The sequence below is a fragment of the Zonotrichia leucophrys genome, chromosome 5 (assembly GCF_028769735.1).
Source record: "Zonotrichia leucophrys gambelii isolate GWCS_2022_RI chromosome 5, RI_Zleu_2.0, whole genome shotgun sequence".
NCBI classification, from domain to species: Eukaryota; Metazoa; Chordata; class Aves; order Passeriformes; family Passerellidae; genus Zonotrichia; species Zonotrichia leucophrys.
Genome location: NC_088175.1, coordinates 26173529 through 26188729, shown reverse-complemented (window position 1 = coordinate 26188729; position 15201 = coordinate 26173529). Strand labels below are relative to the sequence as shown.

Below are 15201 nucleotides of genomic sequence, written 5' to 3'. Positions count from 1 at the left end.
AATTAGAAACTTATGCTGTTGAATGTCAGTTTATATCATCGTAAACAATCTATAAAATCTGTTACAGTATATCAGTTTATGATGCACTTGCTTTTATGCAATAGCTGTGTTTTAAGAAAATAGTTTTTATTATTTATTCTCCTAGCTTAGTACTTTTTAAGCATATTTTCAAGGAATAACAAAATGATAAAAGAATTGCTACTCTCTGTCTTCTGCTTTAGAACAAAGTTTAAACAAAACAATCTCTAGAACATTGCTTTGAGCTAGAAGCAATGAAAAACAACTGCCAGCAATGACATATACTTAATTGTTGTTAAAAAAATTAAATTCTTGTGCTGTCTTAGATTTCATTCATAGGGGTTCTTCCATCATTCTCTAATTGCACAAACATTTGTGCCAAGATAAAAAAATTAACAACAGAGGGTTGGGAATGGGTAGACATGGTGAAAAATCTGCTTCTGGTGCTAGTGCAGGTCTGTGTCATCATAGGTGAATTATGACTCTCTTACCCAAATCTCAAAGAATTTTAATCATTGGGCAATTCCACATAGAAAGTAGATCTTTTGTTAAGACAGATCTGTATCCTTCTGTTAGCTAAACTAAGAACTGATTGTTAGGAGCATTTTCAAAGCCTGTTATTTGCTTCAGTTATCATGTGACCCTAAAGAGCTAACCTTCAAGTCAGGACATTCATAAGGTTCATGCCCTGCACACTGAGTGCTTAAGGCAGCTCAGGTGCCAGAAGGGTCACAACTTTTTCTGGGGACCTGAGGCAATTGTTTTATATTCTGTTTAGGTGAATGGATATGCAGAGCCTATATCCATAGGGAATATCAACTAAAGGAATTAACAGCAGAAAATCTTAAAGTTTGTAGACCTAACCAGTTGTGATTCCGGCAGAGCAGACAGGCAATTCTCTTAGGCCTGAAAGCTCTTAAGTAGAGACCTGTTAGAGGGCAAGGAGAAGTTTAGATAGATGCTATAGCTCGCTGGAATCACCAAGGTTTTTATTTTACGCTGTATAAAATATTGATCCCGTTTCCTTTTGATTTTATGTATCAGTTCAACGGCTTGATTATAACTTCACCTGTGTTTGGAAAAAATCTCTGTACACATGACATGGAAGCTTTACATTAAAAGCTTCCATGTCATGTAGAATTCATGGTGATGATCAAGTTACCTTTTCTTTCCTCTTTCCTTCATGTGCTCTGAAGAGAAAAAGGAAAAAAAAAAATAAAGAGCAGATAAACACTGAAATGTTTTATTTATCTGGTACTTTGGTCCGTTCTTTGATACTTTTAATACTATTTTGTTAGTTCTTCTGTTGAATGGGTCACGCAGACTCCTTAGTCTTAGACACCATTGACAATAAAATTTAAATTCTTTGGCCTGTTTTCAAACCTTGTTTAAGTTAGGATTTAGTTGAGGAGGCAGAAGCCAAGCCAGAGAACTGGAAACACACTTTTGGATAATTTTTTATTTGAAAACAGATGGAAGTGGGACTTTGGTCATCTAACAACAAACTCCAGTCGCTTGTTTAGGAGGGCTGTAGCTTCTGGGCCAGTGTCTTACCAAAGACTCTCTTAAGATCTCTTAAAGCCTGTGACTGGTGCTTTGAAGGAGTTTCTGTTTCTTCATCTGGCCAAATGAAGGCATGGTATGGATTAAGGGGAACCGTAGTATTAGTGGTCCTAGAGGTTTTGTAAATCTATGCCATCACTAAACCTGCATGATCAATGCCTGGACTCCTCAATTTTTCACTGCTGATTTAAATTTCTCTGGCTTTCAGTTTCATACTCTCAGCCTTTGGATTTTGTTGTATCCTTGCTAAATGGCAGAGCTATCCTGTATGTCATTCACAGGATTCTGTACTTAAACTCTGTGATTGTTCTTCTTATGATAGAATTGAGAGAAAGAATTCTTTGTATGTCACTGTTTGGTACCTTCTGAGGTCTTCATTTGTATTTGTGATTGCTGTTTTATCCAGTTTGACTGTGTATAGTGATTGTATGTTTGTCCATTTAAATCACTTTACTTGATGCATGTTGTTTTAGAAATCAGGTGAGGGTGTGTGTGTGCATGCACGTGCATGTCATAGTATCCTATCAGTTCCACATTTATGTGCAAAATAAGGCAAAACTATGGTTTCCTTTTATTTCAGTCTGTCATATTTTTTTCCGTATTTTCCCTTCTTAGCATGGAAGACCTCTGCTTTATCCTCTTCTCTCAGAAACACCATGGAAAATCTGGTCATGTGGTCTTAGAAAAAAATGCTAATTACTGTGTTCAGATTTTCTTTTCCATCACCACCACAAAAGGTCATTTATTTGAGAGCCTACACCTGCACTCTGGACCCAGTGGTGTTGTATGAAATATTCTATGCTGAAGATGGCACATTGTTTTCTGACTCTAAGGGAATGTACTTTTTTTATTTCTACAGAGTACCAAGCTGCCATTCTGCATTTGAAGAGGGAACACAAAGAAGAAATTGAAACATTAAAGGTATAGTTTTGTAATTATATTTTTCCCTGTCTAGTGCATTTTACAGATTTAAGTGGTGCAAATATAGACTTTCTATCAAATGTTAAGAATTTAATTCTTTCTTTCTAGAAGTTGTTTTCAGTTGACTGCCAGCTCAGCTAAAATTAATTTTGTTAAAATCTATACCTGCACTCATAAATGATGTCTGAAAGCAGTTTTATTTGTTTCCTCTTTGTAGTTCTCCTTATTGTTGTTCTGTTAAATTCTTCCACCTAACACAGCAATGCAGTATTGGCATTGATGCTTAACTACTTACTCTTTCTCAGTGAAACATTCTTCTGTAGAAGCAATTTTCTGTAATTTTAACAGGAAAATAAGCATGTGTGAGACTTTCTGAAGTTTAGTATTGAGCACTCTGTATTGATGTCTGCTCTTTTAAAGTGTAAACTTGATCAACTAGTTATCAAAATCAGAAATAACAGTTTAGTATTAGAAGTCACTTTCCCTTGGCTGTGGTAAGTAAAGTGAAATATTACAATAGAGTGGTTTTATCATAAAACCAGGAATTTAAATGGCAGTATAACTGAATTTGGTGGTCACCCCTAGTTAAAATTACCAGCATCTTCCTTTTCTCACCAATTATGATATATTCTTAAGTATAACTGCACTGTATTCTAATACATGTGTGTATGCCAAATCATTAGTGGTCATCAATTACAAAACATTCAGTATTTCCTTCATCATCATTAAAGTAAATAGAATGGAAAATAAGCAGATTTACTAGCATGGCAATTCTGATAATCCAGTACAGTGATACATTAACTGTGTCATTAGGCAGATCACATTGTATAATGCTATGTGTTGAAATTTACATTATAAAATTTCAGTGGGAACATAGAATGGGGGAATGAAATGGTGTCATGATTTAATGTTATACTTTGTTGCATTTTATTCTTTAATGGTATAACAGAAAAATATGATGGTAAGTATCCGAACTATGGGAAATTCTTGGGTTAAATCTGATTTTATGCTATGCACTGAAGGAACCTACAGACAGGAATGTCTTTTAAGCAGCTCTTTTGCAAACTAATCCAAATTCCTTATGTGGTGTTTATGAAGAAGGTTTGATTATCATACTTTCTCTTCAAAAGGTTAGGAGTAGACTCTTGGTCTTTGTTATTCCTAAAAGGCCTAGAGAAATGTTAAGAATTATGCAAGTTATATGTATGGGAAAGTTCTGAAAATATTACTGAATTGTCCTCTGAAAGTGAAAGTAAGCAACATTATCTAGGTTCTGTTCATTGAAACCTGTATATAGTGGCCTATAATTGAGTGATACTTTTATTCTTTAGCATTAGAAAGTGCCCTGTACTTTTGTTCTGTTTCTTATTGTAGGGTTTTTTTTTTCTTGAGTATGTGAACAGGAATTCCAGATTGTTTTTAATTCTTCAATATTTGTTATCACTGTGTTAATTTCCTATAAACTTTATACCGAATACCCAGAGTGCAGCCAGGGCTTTACCCATTCCACTAGTTTCTGGGGGTTGATGCTGAATCTGAGACTGAAGTTTCAGTGAATGCAGCAGTCTTGAAAGATGCACAACAGTCACTGGGTAGGGAGGGCACATCTGTATTGTATTCCATTTTGCCATCTTTATGTTATCACCAAAACTTGAAGCATTGTTCCTTTTTATGATGTCACTTGAATTCAGTTTTTGTCGTGTAGTGTGTATACTTATTAAGATTATAACATGTATTACACCAAGTCAATTACTTATGAATCTGCACCAGCTCTTCTTGCATGACAATCTGCGTAACACTTAACTCTTGAAGGGTTAATTAATGTATATAATTCAACTGAATCATCCACATGAATGTCTGATGTCTAAAAGGGTAATGCTATTGCTGCATTCAAAGGACTTCTTGAATTTTTCACTTAATGTTAACAAAATACTGAATAATATAGTTTAAAGACCTGGAACGATTTCTGTTCTGTGCTGTTAAGTGCTTTGCTTTCCCTGCCCTTGCCACTAGATGTCAGCTGAGTCCTTCAGCTGTTCATGTTTCATACGTCCTTCTAAACTGAGTGTGGTGACATCCTGCCCACTGTTTGTGTATCTGTTTTAGTTTTAGGTCAGAAATTATCTTGCACATTATGAAACTAAATTGAAGTTGCTCAATTGATAAGTCGTAGCTGTCAACACCTTCGTAGTGTTTGTCCAGCAGAACCGAATCTTGAGTACCTAACAACCAACTGAGTAGATGACAACAACATAAATCAAAATAATGTAAATTATTTTGACTCCTGACTTCTGAAAGAAAGGAATTTACTTGAAGACAAAATTCTGTCTGCAGTGCTTAATATTCAACCCAACACATGGCTGCACAAGGCTGTGCTGTGCTTTTTTTTCCTGTAAGTTAAATTGATAGAATGAGTAAAAATTCAAGCATACATTCAAGCATACTTTTTCCCTGATGTCTCCATGTTGCCTTTAGAACAAACCTACCAAATATCCCTTCATCTTTAGCTATGTGGGAGTTTAAGGCTGTTTTTGAAGATGGAAGAAAAGTCCTTAGCTGTCCTGTAACCCTATACCCTATGCATGGATGTTTTTCTCCAACACAGATTGTTAGGCTTCCACCAGCTCACTAGATCTTTTATATATTTCCAAACTGAGAATATTAGTATCTTCAGGTATTTCTGTTACATAATAGTATTAAATAATGCATGTCATATAATATAGTGTAAGAAATATTAATAGGTATTGGATAAAAAATTAGCTATAGCCAGCTTATAAATTATTCATAAATAAATATTTTAAAATTCAGTAAATGTCATATAATAAAACCCTGGGTTTGCATCTCTTAAAAGATCTCTTGGCAAATTTTAGAAAAAAATACCTGTATAGTTGCATCTATGACAGTTATGAATATCTTACTGAAACTTGAGAAATAGTGAATGGCAATGCAGTTGGTATAAAGCTGCCCGTAGCATTATGAAAGAGCAAGCTGACCTCATTTAGGGAAGAATGTATCATGAGGTGTTCATAGTGACCTTTGTGGCCTCCATGGTAATGTTTGCATTTTTGCTTTTTTTGTGAAGGTTCCAAGAGCTGAAATGTAGAAGTGGGTAGAAAGTAATTTCCTTTTCACAGAACTTCCTTAACTTCGAAAATTATTTCATATCATAAATAGATGTTAAAGACCAGTGCCTCAAAGTGCTCCAGAAAACACTGAAAAATGTGGAAGAAAAAGAAATGTGAAAGGAAAAGTCATAGCACCACTCAAAATTATCTGATAATTTAAAGATAATTTATTTTTATTTTGTTGTGAGACCACAAAGGCATAAAAACATTTAGAGTTTTATTAAGTAATAAAACTCTAGCTCTATTATGACCATTTCATTCTTTTACAAATCTGTTTTTTCATGTCTAATACTTCCTAAGTTCTTTCTTGTCTCTTTGTCTTTTCACCTTCTCATTTGTTTTTCCTTGTGGTCAGTATGCTTCCATTTATGAATGCTTCTATTGCTCTTTAATTATGACATGAGTGCAACAAAAGGTGCTGCTTCTCTCTGCAACATTTTGGAATTTTTAATTCAGCTGTAGGAGGCAATGGTGAATAGTGTTGAAAGCTCTTGTATGCCAGAATGCTTATCAAAATGCCTTTTTATAGAGTTGGGTGATCTCAGTTTTATTTTGGCAGATAAAATTGTCTTTTACTTAGATGTCAAAGAAAAATTTAATTTTGACTTCATGATATACATCACAAATTGGATATTTCAACACCAAATCAAAACATCTTACACTATTTTAGTTTTTCTAAATCTTCTTTATCTATAGGTAGACTATTATAACAAACTGGAATACTTTTGAGCAGATTAAATTGAAAGAAATCTGACCTGGATGCTCTTAAGGATTTTTGTTATTCCTTTCTGGAGAAAAATAATTTTTCCCCCACAGTTTTGTTCATGCATATGTGAATTCTTGCATGGGATAGGGATATCATGATTTGTCAAAAGTCACTGTTTTGAAATCTGCTATTAGGATATGGGGTCCAATGATTAATAGTGTTGAAAGCTTTAATATGCCACAGTACTTATAAAACCCAAAACTTTTTAATATATGTGGATATATGCTGACTTTGGTAATAAGGTTTTGCTTCAGGGTGAGATTGTTGTTTTAACTCTTACAAGATGAAATGCATCCATAAGGTGGCTGGTTGCTTTGAGTGTTCTCTCTTATATTTTTGTATTCCAGCATGCACATAGAGAAGAAAATCTGTATCAGGTATGCTTCTCTGTCTGGTGGTGCTGCAGCTCAAAGGAGCAGCCAAGGTCAGCAAGGGTTTATTAGTCAGTCTTTCCTAATGAGCTGTTCAGGCTTTTCAGCATTTCCATGTGGTGAACTGATGAAGGTCTCCCAGCTTGTGGTTAATTATTGATACTAATCTTGCCTAACTTGAAATGTTACGGTCTTTCAACTGTTAAATGTATGGTTGCACCACTGTGTGCGTACTGTGTGCCTTTATGAATCTTCTTCTTGGTTACTTCGTCCTCTTGGAGGAATTCTCCCTGTTCACTGCAGAGCCTCTGCGATGCAAAAAAGGGAAAAAATGTCAAGATTAAAAAAAGCATAAAAGTTAGGAGAAAAAAGAGACTGAACTTCTGTGAAATTGTATTTCAGAACTCCTAAGGCTGCCAGATAATGGCAGCAACATTATCTTTGAAGTTTGCATTTCCTAAAATAGTAAAATTCCAGCAGGAAAAAAAAATTTTCCTGAACGGAAAAATTTGCATAGCCATTGCTATAGAAGGTAAAGTGGCAGATTAGGGAACAAAGGACAGGAGCAATAAAACAGTAACTTTCTGCAGCAAACAGCACTAAGTCTCTTTGGAACCACTTGACAATTTCATCTTCATTCAGAAATGAAGCTTGGAATGATTCTTCATGTTGTGTGAAGATATTCCCCAGTTAGTTAATATTTTAAAAATCTGCACATTTCAATTTCAAATCATACTCTATAATAAAATTATTGATGAAATTTTAAGCATTCCTGCTGTGCTCTGATACTTACAGCAAACAAAATTTTCCTATTCTTCTCCTCTATTTGTCATATTTTTGATGCAATGTATGCTTTTCATTATTATTTTCCTTTAACAATATGTTTACATTGTTAATATTTTCTTATCAGATAGTTTGAATATCCCAGAAGATTCTTCTTTCGTTGTGTTGTCGGTTTTTTTTCAGTATGGCCACTTGCCATATTGCCATTCTGTTATTTTCAATGCAATTTCACTGTGAGACTTGGATTGTTTAAACTTCATGTCAGCTGCAGAATGCTGTTAATTCCACATGTTGATCCAAGGATTCTCCTGCTTATTTAAGAAATTACCACAGACCATATTCCCTAGATTGAAAACAGTGAAAATCTCTTTAGCTCTATTTCAGCACATGGTAGTACATAGTTAAAATGTGCATAGAGCAGGACAATTTATAGCATTCGAACATCAGAAAGAAGGAGTTCCTGCTCAAATTTAGACACATTACAAAAAATTCTGCTTAGTTAGGGATGAAACAAAACTCTTAACGTTCCTTATAACCTGCTGCATTTTTCATAGTTTATGGAAGTTAATTTGTCCCATCACCTTGCCTTGAATAAACATGTTATGTACTCAGGAGAATAAAGCAGAGCACGCACTTTGAACAAGAGGACATTTTATTTTCACAGATATTGAAGATCTCTGTAACATAGGAAACAATTGTATACAAGTGAGACTAACTGAAGTGTCATAATGGAGTTATAAAAGCCATTAAAAATTAAGTAGTATCAAAGTTACCATTTTAGTTTTGAAAACATGTACCCCATGCTTTCTTGCCAAAATTATCTGCACTTTGAAATTTACTACACCAGATATTTGTTTGAGTCTAGTAGTTGTATAGTATTTTTTTATTAAATGTGTAATATTCCGTTCTTAAAAAATTCTGGCTCTAGTATTCCTGATTTTAACAGGAACAGGGACAGGTTTGTCAAGGATGAGCATTTTGCCAATAAGGGAAAATCCGTCTGAAATTGGAGGATAAATTTTTTAAAATAAAACTATTTTTTCTCATGTTCAGTAAAGACCTGATTTTAGCAGCTTTTGACTTTGCAAATCTGGTGATCACTGATTCCATCTTCTGGTGTTGAAAAAAGTTTCATTGCCATTTCCACAATGCCACCAAAGTGTTATTTTATAACACTGGGTCAAAACTAAGTTCCACTGATTAATGGTTGACACAAGTTACTCTTGATTAGGTGGGGATCACCCTTCAGAGAACTTTCAGAACACCCTTCAGAACAGCTTTCAAAATGAAAGTCTGTCTCCTGACCCTCTTATTGATGATTAGGCAATGAAAGAAAACCCACTGCAAAGCAAAGCTGACAACCAGAGCTGGACATATGTATGGAGATGTGAAAGGTGCAATTTTAGGAAAAAAACAGTGAATAGAGATACTAGGACTGGCAGTCCTTAGAGCATACACTGTACTAGAGGCACTAGACTGGCAAGATGAAGGGCAAAAGAGGTAGCCTGGAATTTAGGACAGAAAACAGTAGGAGATAGATTGCAAAGACTTTGGTCTGGGCATCACAATACAAGTTATACTTATATGTGGGCAGTATTCTCCAGAATATTTGTCCTGGAATGAATACAGTCCATTCAGTATTTGATTTTAATTTTGTTGGTCAGTAAGCAATACCCTCCCTTGCTTTATTAGTCAAGATTTGATCTGAATATAAGTAATCTCATTACATTTTTTTCTTACTGTCATAAGTTTTAACTTTATGATGTTTAAGTATAAACTGGACTTCACAATATGTGTTAGGATTGGCATGTAATCTTATTATTCATGGACCTAAGGTTTAACAAATTTATTGGGATGTTTACATTTGCAAAAATGTTCAATCACAGTTCATTTTTAACTTACTTTGCAACTACATGTTGAGTCTCAGAATCTTAAGATAGTTTTTTGTAAAAGAAGATGTATCATTGGTGACTGCTTGAGGAAAACTGAGTAAAATGTCCTGTGACTCATCTTGCAGCAGGAATTTTGCAGTTCGAACAAGTGTAGAATCTGTTTTTCCAGGTCAGCATTATCAGGCCTTTACTATACTGGTATTGTTTCTCTTTCTGAGGGTCCACACTTTGTTCTTACATACCTTTCAACTTTAGCACACACAATGCAAAAGTCTTTAAAGCTTGCTGCTTTTCATTATTGATTTTTTAACTTTTGTCTGGAATATCTCCCAACGTGTTCACTGAATGAGGTACTAGTTCTGTTGAAGAGAAAGTTTCTGCATAGCTGCACAACATGGAAGCATTGGTGGAAAGGAATAAAATTAAGATTGTTCTGATTGCTCCCTTTTGAGTAATCGACAAAGGCTGTTTTTTCTGAGACTTTTTATTCTGCAATATTTTCTTCAAATTTTATAATTGGAATGTCTAGAGTAGTGTGGTGAGGCATAATTAGTGTGCAGTATATGTTAGTTTAAAATAGGTGTGTCTTTTACACAAATACAGTCATTTCTATAATTGATCTTATACTTCTCTTTATCCATGTAGAATCTCTTTTTTTTTTTTTTTTTTTTTTTGTTTTGATTGCACATGAGAACACTATTTTGGTAGAGAGACTAATCATCTAAAAATTCTCAAAACTTTTAGACAAAAGTTATGTTCTTAATGAAGAATGAAAATTGTTAGTTTGTAAAAGTGTAGCTACTTTTTTTTTCTTCTCATGGCACTATTTGACTTAATAATTCTGTTGAGAAGTATTCATTGCTGCTCATTTTCTTTCTATAGATGTGTAATTTTATCTTTGGTTGCTGTTTTCCATGCGATTTACTAATAATGCTTTTTGCTTCAGCTTTTACTTAATTCAAATAATTGTTTACAACTTAGGAACATATATCTTTGCTTTCCTATATAGTTACAAAGCTTTGTTATAATGGCTGATCTTGTAGCCTGGTTGCCAAAGAAATTAGCTCTTTATATGATGAAGCAATGTTGACAGTAAACTCTCCTTTCCATCTCCTCCCCAAAAGAAAAGGAAGAAAAGTGAAGAAAAACAAGGTTGCATTACAATTCTGGCAACATCAGCCACACTAATAAAATCAAATTCAATGTTGGTTTACGACTTTGAATTTATGTGACTGCACAGGATCAAAGGATTTGTATCCCACTGGACTGCAAGGTCTATAGTTCATGGCAAAAAACCTCATCAAAAAGAACATTTTAGTAGTAGGGCTTTTCATTTTAATCAGCCACAGTAATAAAAAAGCTGTTAGGTGTCCAAAAACATTCTCCCAAGATCAGAGACAACTTGCTCTCTACTACAATCAGTTTTCTTATTAGATCCATACTGCCTCTGTAGTTTTTGTCACTGAAACTTCATCTTCAACTTGTTTTCAGCCATTTTTTGCATTGCTTTCACATTTTACATGCCAGATGTAAAATATGCCACATCATCATGTAATTCCCTGGCAATTGAGAAATACTGTGGCTTATCTCAAGTAAGTTATCATCAAAACAAATAATTCATATAGCATTTTAATTATCAGTCTATATTTCTACATATTGTATTTTAAAGTATTTTATTTGCAATGTTCAAGGTATTTTTTCCTCATTGCATATAATCTTCTGAACACCACCACAGAGAATAGGTGTCAGTATTTTTGTGTGCATAATAACTGAGGCTGTCCTAGGACTATGGTAACAGCTTCAAGTGAGAAGTAGAGTAAGATAGTAACCACAAAGTTTCTGATAGGAAGGGAATGTTTAGATTTTGCATGTTAACTGGTCATAGTCCTAGTTCAACAAAAGTTTGAAATTAATTTTTAGCTTATGGTGTGGTTTCATACTTTGATTACCTTTGCCTCAGAGAAATTGCATGCAATATATCATTCACGTTTATTGGCGTGTTGCATTCCTCATTCCATTCTGCAGAATTTAAGTGTTTAGCAGAGTTTAACAATATTTAAATATTTTGCCAATTAAATTGTCCACAAAATTAAGTTTTCCTGGAAATTTATAGGTTGGTGTCAATTTAGCTGGGTACCCATTTTTTACATATTATTTAGGATTTATTTTTCCTAGCACAAGCTATCTTGCATTTAGGAGAATCAACACATAGTCACTTTCTATAAGGATTGTTAGCTTTCGAATGGCATGACTGGTAGCTGCTACTTCTTGGCAAATTCTGGTGGGTGTGGTATTCTATTGTCTGGGAGTTCACTGCTGCCTGAGATACATGCAGGCTTAAAGTAGGTTTTGTCAGTGAATATTTTCATGGGTTGATTGTTTTTAAAAGCATTCATTCAAATGAGAAACTTTAGTTTTGGTGGGAATTTTATAGGTTAGCTACTGAACATTTAAAATCTACATAAAATGTTAAATTATCTATTGTTACTATTTATTTATTAATAACCTGAAATTTACCCCTTTAAGCATACGTTGCTAACAGTTGGCTGTATTGTGTATTATTTCATCATTTTCATCAGTTTTTTAGAGTTTTTTATCATTTGTCTCAAGAAATAACATTGTTAAGCAAACATGCCTGTGGTAAGAAGTTAGTGAATCCAAGGCATTAACAATTTTCTGTTTGATATAAATCAAGAAGAATGTAGATTTCAGTGAGATGTCTCTGTAGGCACAAAGATTCCACAGTAGAGTACATCAATTACTGGGTGGTGAAATGGAAGTAATAGGATTCTTTAATGTGGAGTGTGCTATGGAATGCAATGAGCATCAGTAGAGATATTCTTCTATATATTTGGATTCATAATGCTTGCAGGATCTTGAAAGTTTACCAAGAAATTTCAGGGGCACATCAAGGGCTCTATCTGATTATTTCATTAGAAGTTATGGAGAAGTTATTTACCCTTTTTAATTGGGTTGATCTGAGTAAAGTGGTATGTATGTAGGACAGCTGTAGAAAAAGAACTGGAGATGAGCTGGTGTGAGCTATGTGTTGTATAACAAAGTTCTCCAAGTGATTTAATTTGTGTAATCTTAAATTGTTAGATGATGGTTCTTAACCATGAAAGGACTGAAAGAAGGATGTGTATATGTGTGGGAAAGAAACAATACCTAGATTAATGTTGCTTGACAGAAACATTTACAGAGCAGACACAAGATAATAAGGATGAGGAACGCAAACTTTATGGCATCCTGGAGATCACTCTGTGAAGAGCATGGAAAAGAGCACAGAACATTAATAGATAATGGAAGGTCCACAGAGAGCAGCAAGAGAAGATGCTGGAGCTTAAAAGAATACAGGACTTTCTGCAGCCCGTAATGAAAGGGGCAGTTTGTATCTTGTACAGAATAGTCTCTTAAAATACATCGTCCGGTCAGCAAATATCTAGAGTGTCCTTGTCTCATAGATGTGCTTTGCATGGCTGTTCATACTCTTTGGGGAGTGATAAAAGTGGAAATGTGTTTGTTACCTTATACTTAGGAGGTCACTGGAAACTTATCACTAGTAAGAAAGAATCAGAATCCCAGAGTCATAGAATATACTGAGTTCTGGGAACCATGAGGATCATTGGATTCAGCTCCTGGCCCTGCCTAGAACACCCAAGGGTCATTCCATGTGCCTGATTCAGTTCCTGTACCCGCTGTATTCTACTGTCAGCCTTTGGCCAGTTTATTTGTACATATTGAGTTTAGTGGATCTGTAAGGACAATGAGTAGGAAATGGCTGGGGGTTTTGTTTGTTTGTTGTCCCAACTACTTTTGCTACATTTCCTCTATAAAGCTATGTGTTTATTTTTTTTTTTTTTAATTGGAAAGAGAATTGGACTCTGTGTGCATTGACTACATTAATATTTAGAGATCTGGGATTGTTTGAAATAGTTCAGTCATTACTTTTTTATTGTGAGGTGTAGGATCAATTCTTACTGTGTGCCCTTGACAGTGATGATATACCATATGTAACTGTTATGTTTGTTGAGGTATTTGTTAGAGAGGAATTTTGATTTTTATGCAAACTGGCATGGGTTTAACTTTTTTTTCCCTGTGGAGAAATCCTTTGCTAAATCTCTGATTGTTGTTAAAATTTAAAACAAATGTATGTTTTTTCAAGGACACAGATTCAACAAAAAAGAGCTTCTTTTCTTTTGTAAACACAATAGAAGAATAAAAAAGTGTGAACTCTTCCAAAAACTGAAGATTAAATTACTTAGAATGAACAAAACCAAGTTAGAGGCTCTCTCTGAAAAATTTGCTTTTCCTCTCTTTTCTGTGCACACTACTTGAATGGCCAAAATACTATTAAGAAAAAAAGCTGTAAAATATATTAAAAAAAGCTTTTAATTGGCAACTCAATAATTCTTGTCTTTTTATTCCTTTTTTTTTTCCTTTTTCCTTTTTAATATCCTCCTCTCTAGAAAATAGCCACATCTCCTAAATATATCCCTTGATACTTTGTGTCTTCTTTGTTCCCACTTTTTTTTTTTATTTTCATGGCTTGGCATAAGTAACTAATTAGATGTAACAATCACTGTATAAAAGTCAGAGAAGGGAATAAAATCAAGCTCACTTTCTCCCTAATATGTTATTTTTCCACCCTAATTAGAATAAAAACTTGTAAAAGTGTGTGTTTCTCAGTTAAAGAAGAGGTCTGTCTCTGATATACCTAGCACAGCTTTGTTCATTAAATATGTGTCATTTTTACACAGTCACTTTTCAGAGTAGAATTACACTGTAAACACTTGGGAAAAAGTATTAGGCATTGACAGTGAGCATGAACTTGCTAGTTTCAAAGCAAAAGTTATGCATATTGCTTGTTCTGAAAACAGGAACTTTTTTATTATTTACTGTTAAATTCTCAGGATTTTTAAACATTTTTGATGCAAGTAAGTCTCGACTAATAAGTTAGCAACTGTTTTCTGAATGTAGATGGCTGTAAATTTATACACTTTCCTTGTGTTCATACATACAAATTGTTCTACAGCTTTTCGTATTAGAGCAGTTCTGTGTCATGGTTAAAAGTTTTTGTTCACATAAAATCACATTATATAAAGCAGTGAAACAACAAAAAATGTACTTCAGTTGACTACATTTAATTGACTGTAATTTACTATATTGACCATATGAAATGAGACTGTAATCTTTCTCTCACATATCAGAGCACAGTGAAAAGCTGTCACATTGGTATTGAGATTTGTCCATGTCAATCCACATTTTAATTCCAAAGACATTTAGACAACCTGTTGGTTACATGAATGAGAGGATTTAGTCTTTTTCTTTTGTGATTAATTTATGATTTGTCATCTAATACTTTAATGGTTAATGACAGTATTGTACATGGATTCAATATTTGGAATTTTTCTTTCTTGAGCATATGCTTCATCATTTCCTAGGTCCCATGGGACCAAGGCTGAGTTGTTGGCATTGTCAGAAAATATAATTTGCCTCTTTTCTCTGTGTTGTGTCAAGTCACTTAGCAGGTGCCAAAAGGAGGTCACTGGAGACATACACCAGAGGGATGGGTGTAAAGGGAGAAAACAGGAAGACACTAGACAGCCAATCCAAGCACTCCTGTTGTTTTCCAGGTTACAGTGTATTAGTATTTTTGGATATTTACATAATCCTCTTTCATGTATTTTAGTAAAGAGAGGTCTTTATTTTTTTAGGGATGGCTTTTATTTTAGCCATTAACAGAAGTAATTTTTTTAGGC

The 15201-nt window shown here is 34.2% G+C and overlaps 1 protein-coding gene across 2 annotated transcripts in view; it reads left to right on the top strand.

Annotated features, from left to right (window-relative positions):
* The window catches only part of FMN1 (formin 1), a 128463-nt gene that overhangs the window by 19915 nt on the left and 93347 nt on the right, over window positions 1-15201 (top strand). For both annotated transcript variants that reach the window (XM_064713532.1, XM_064713531.1), the window contains one exon: window positions 2441-2502. In XM_064713532.1, coding sequence (XP_064569602.1) covers window positions 2441-2502 — 62 coding nt within the window. The remainder of the gene's footprint in view (window positions 1-2440; window positions 2503-15201) is intronic.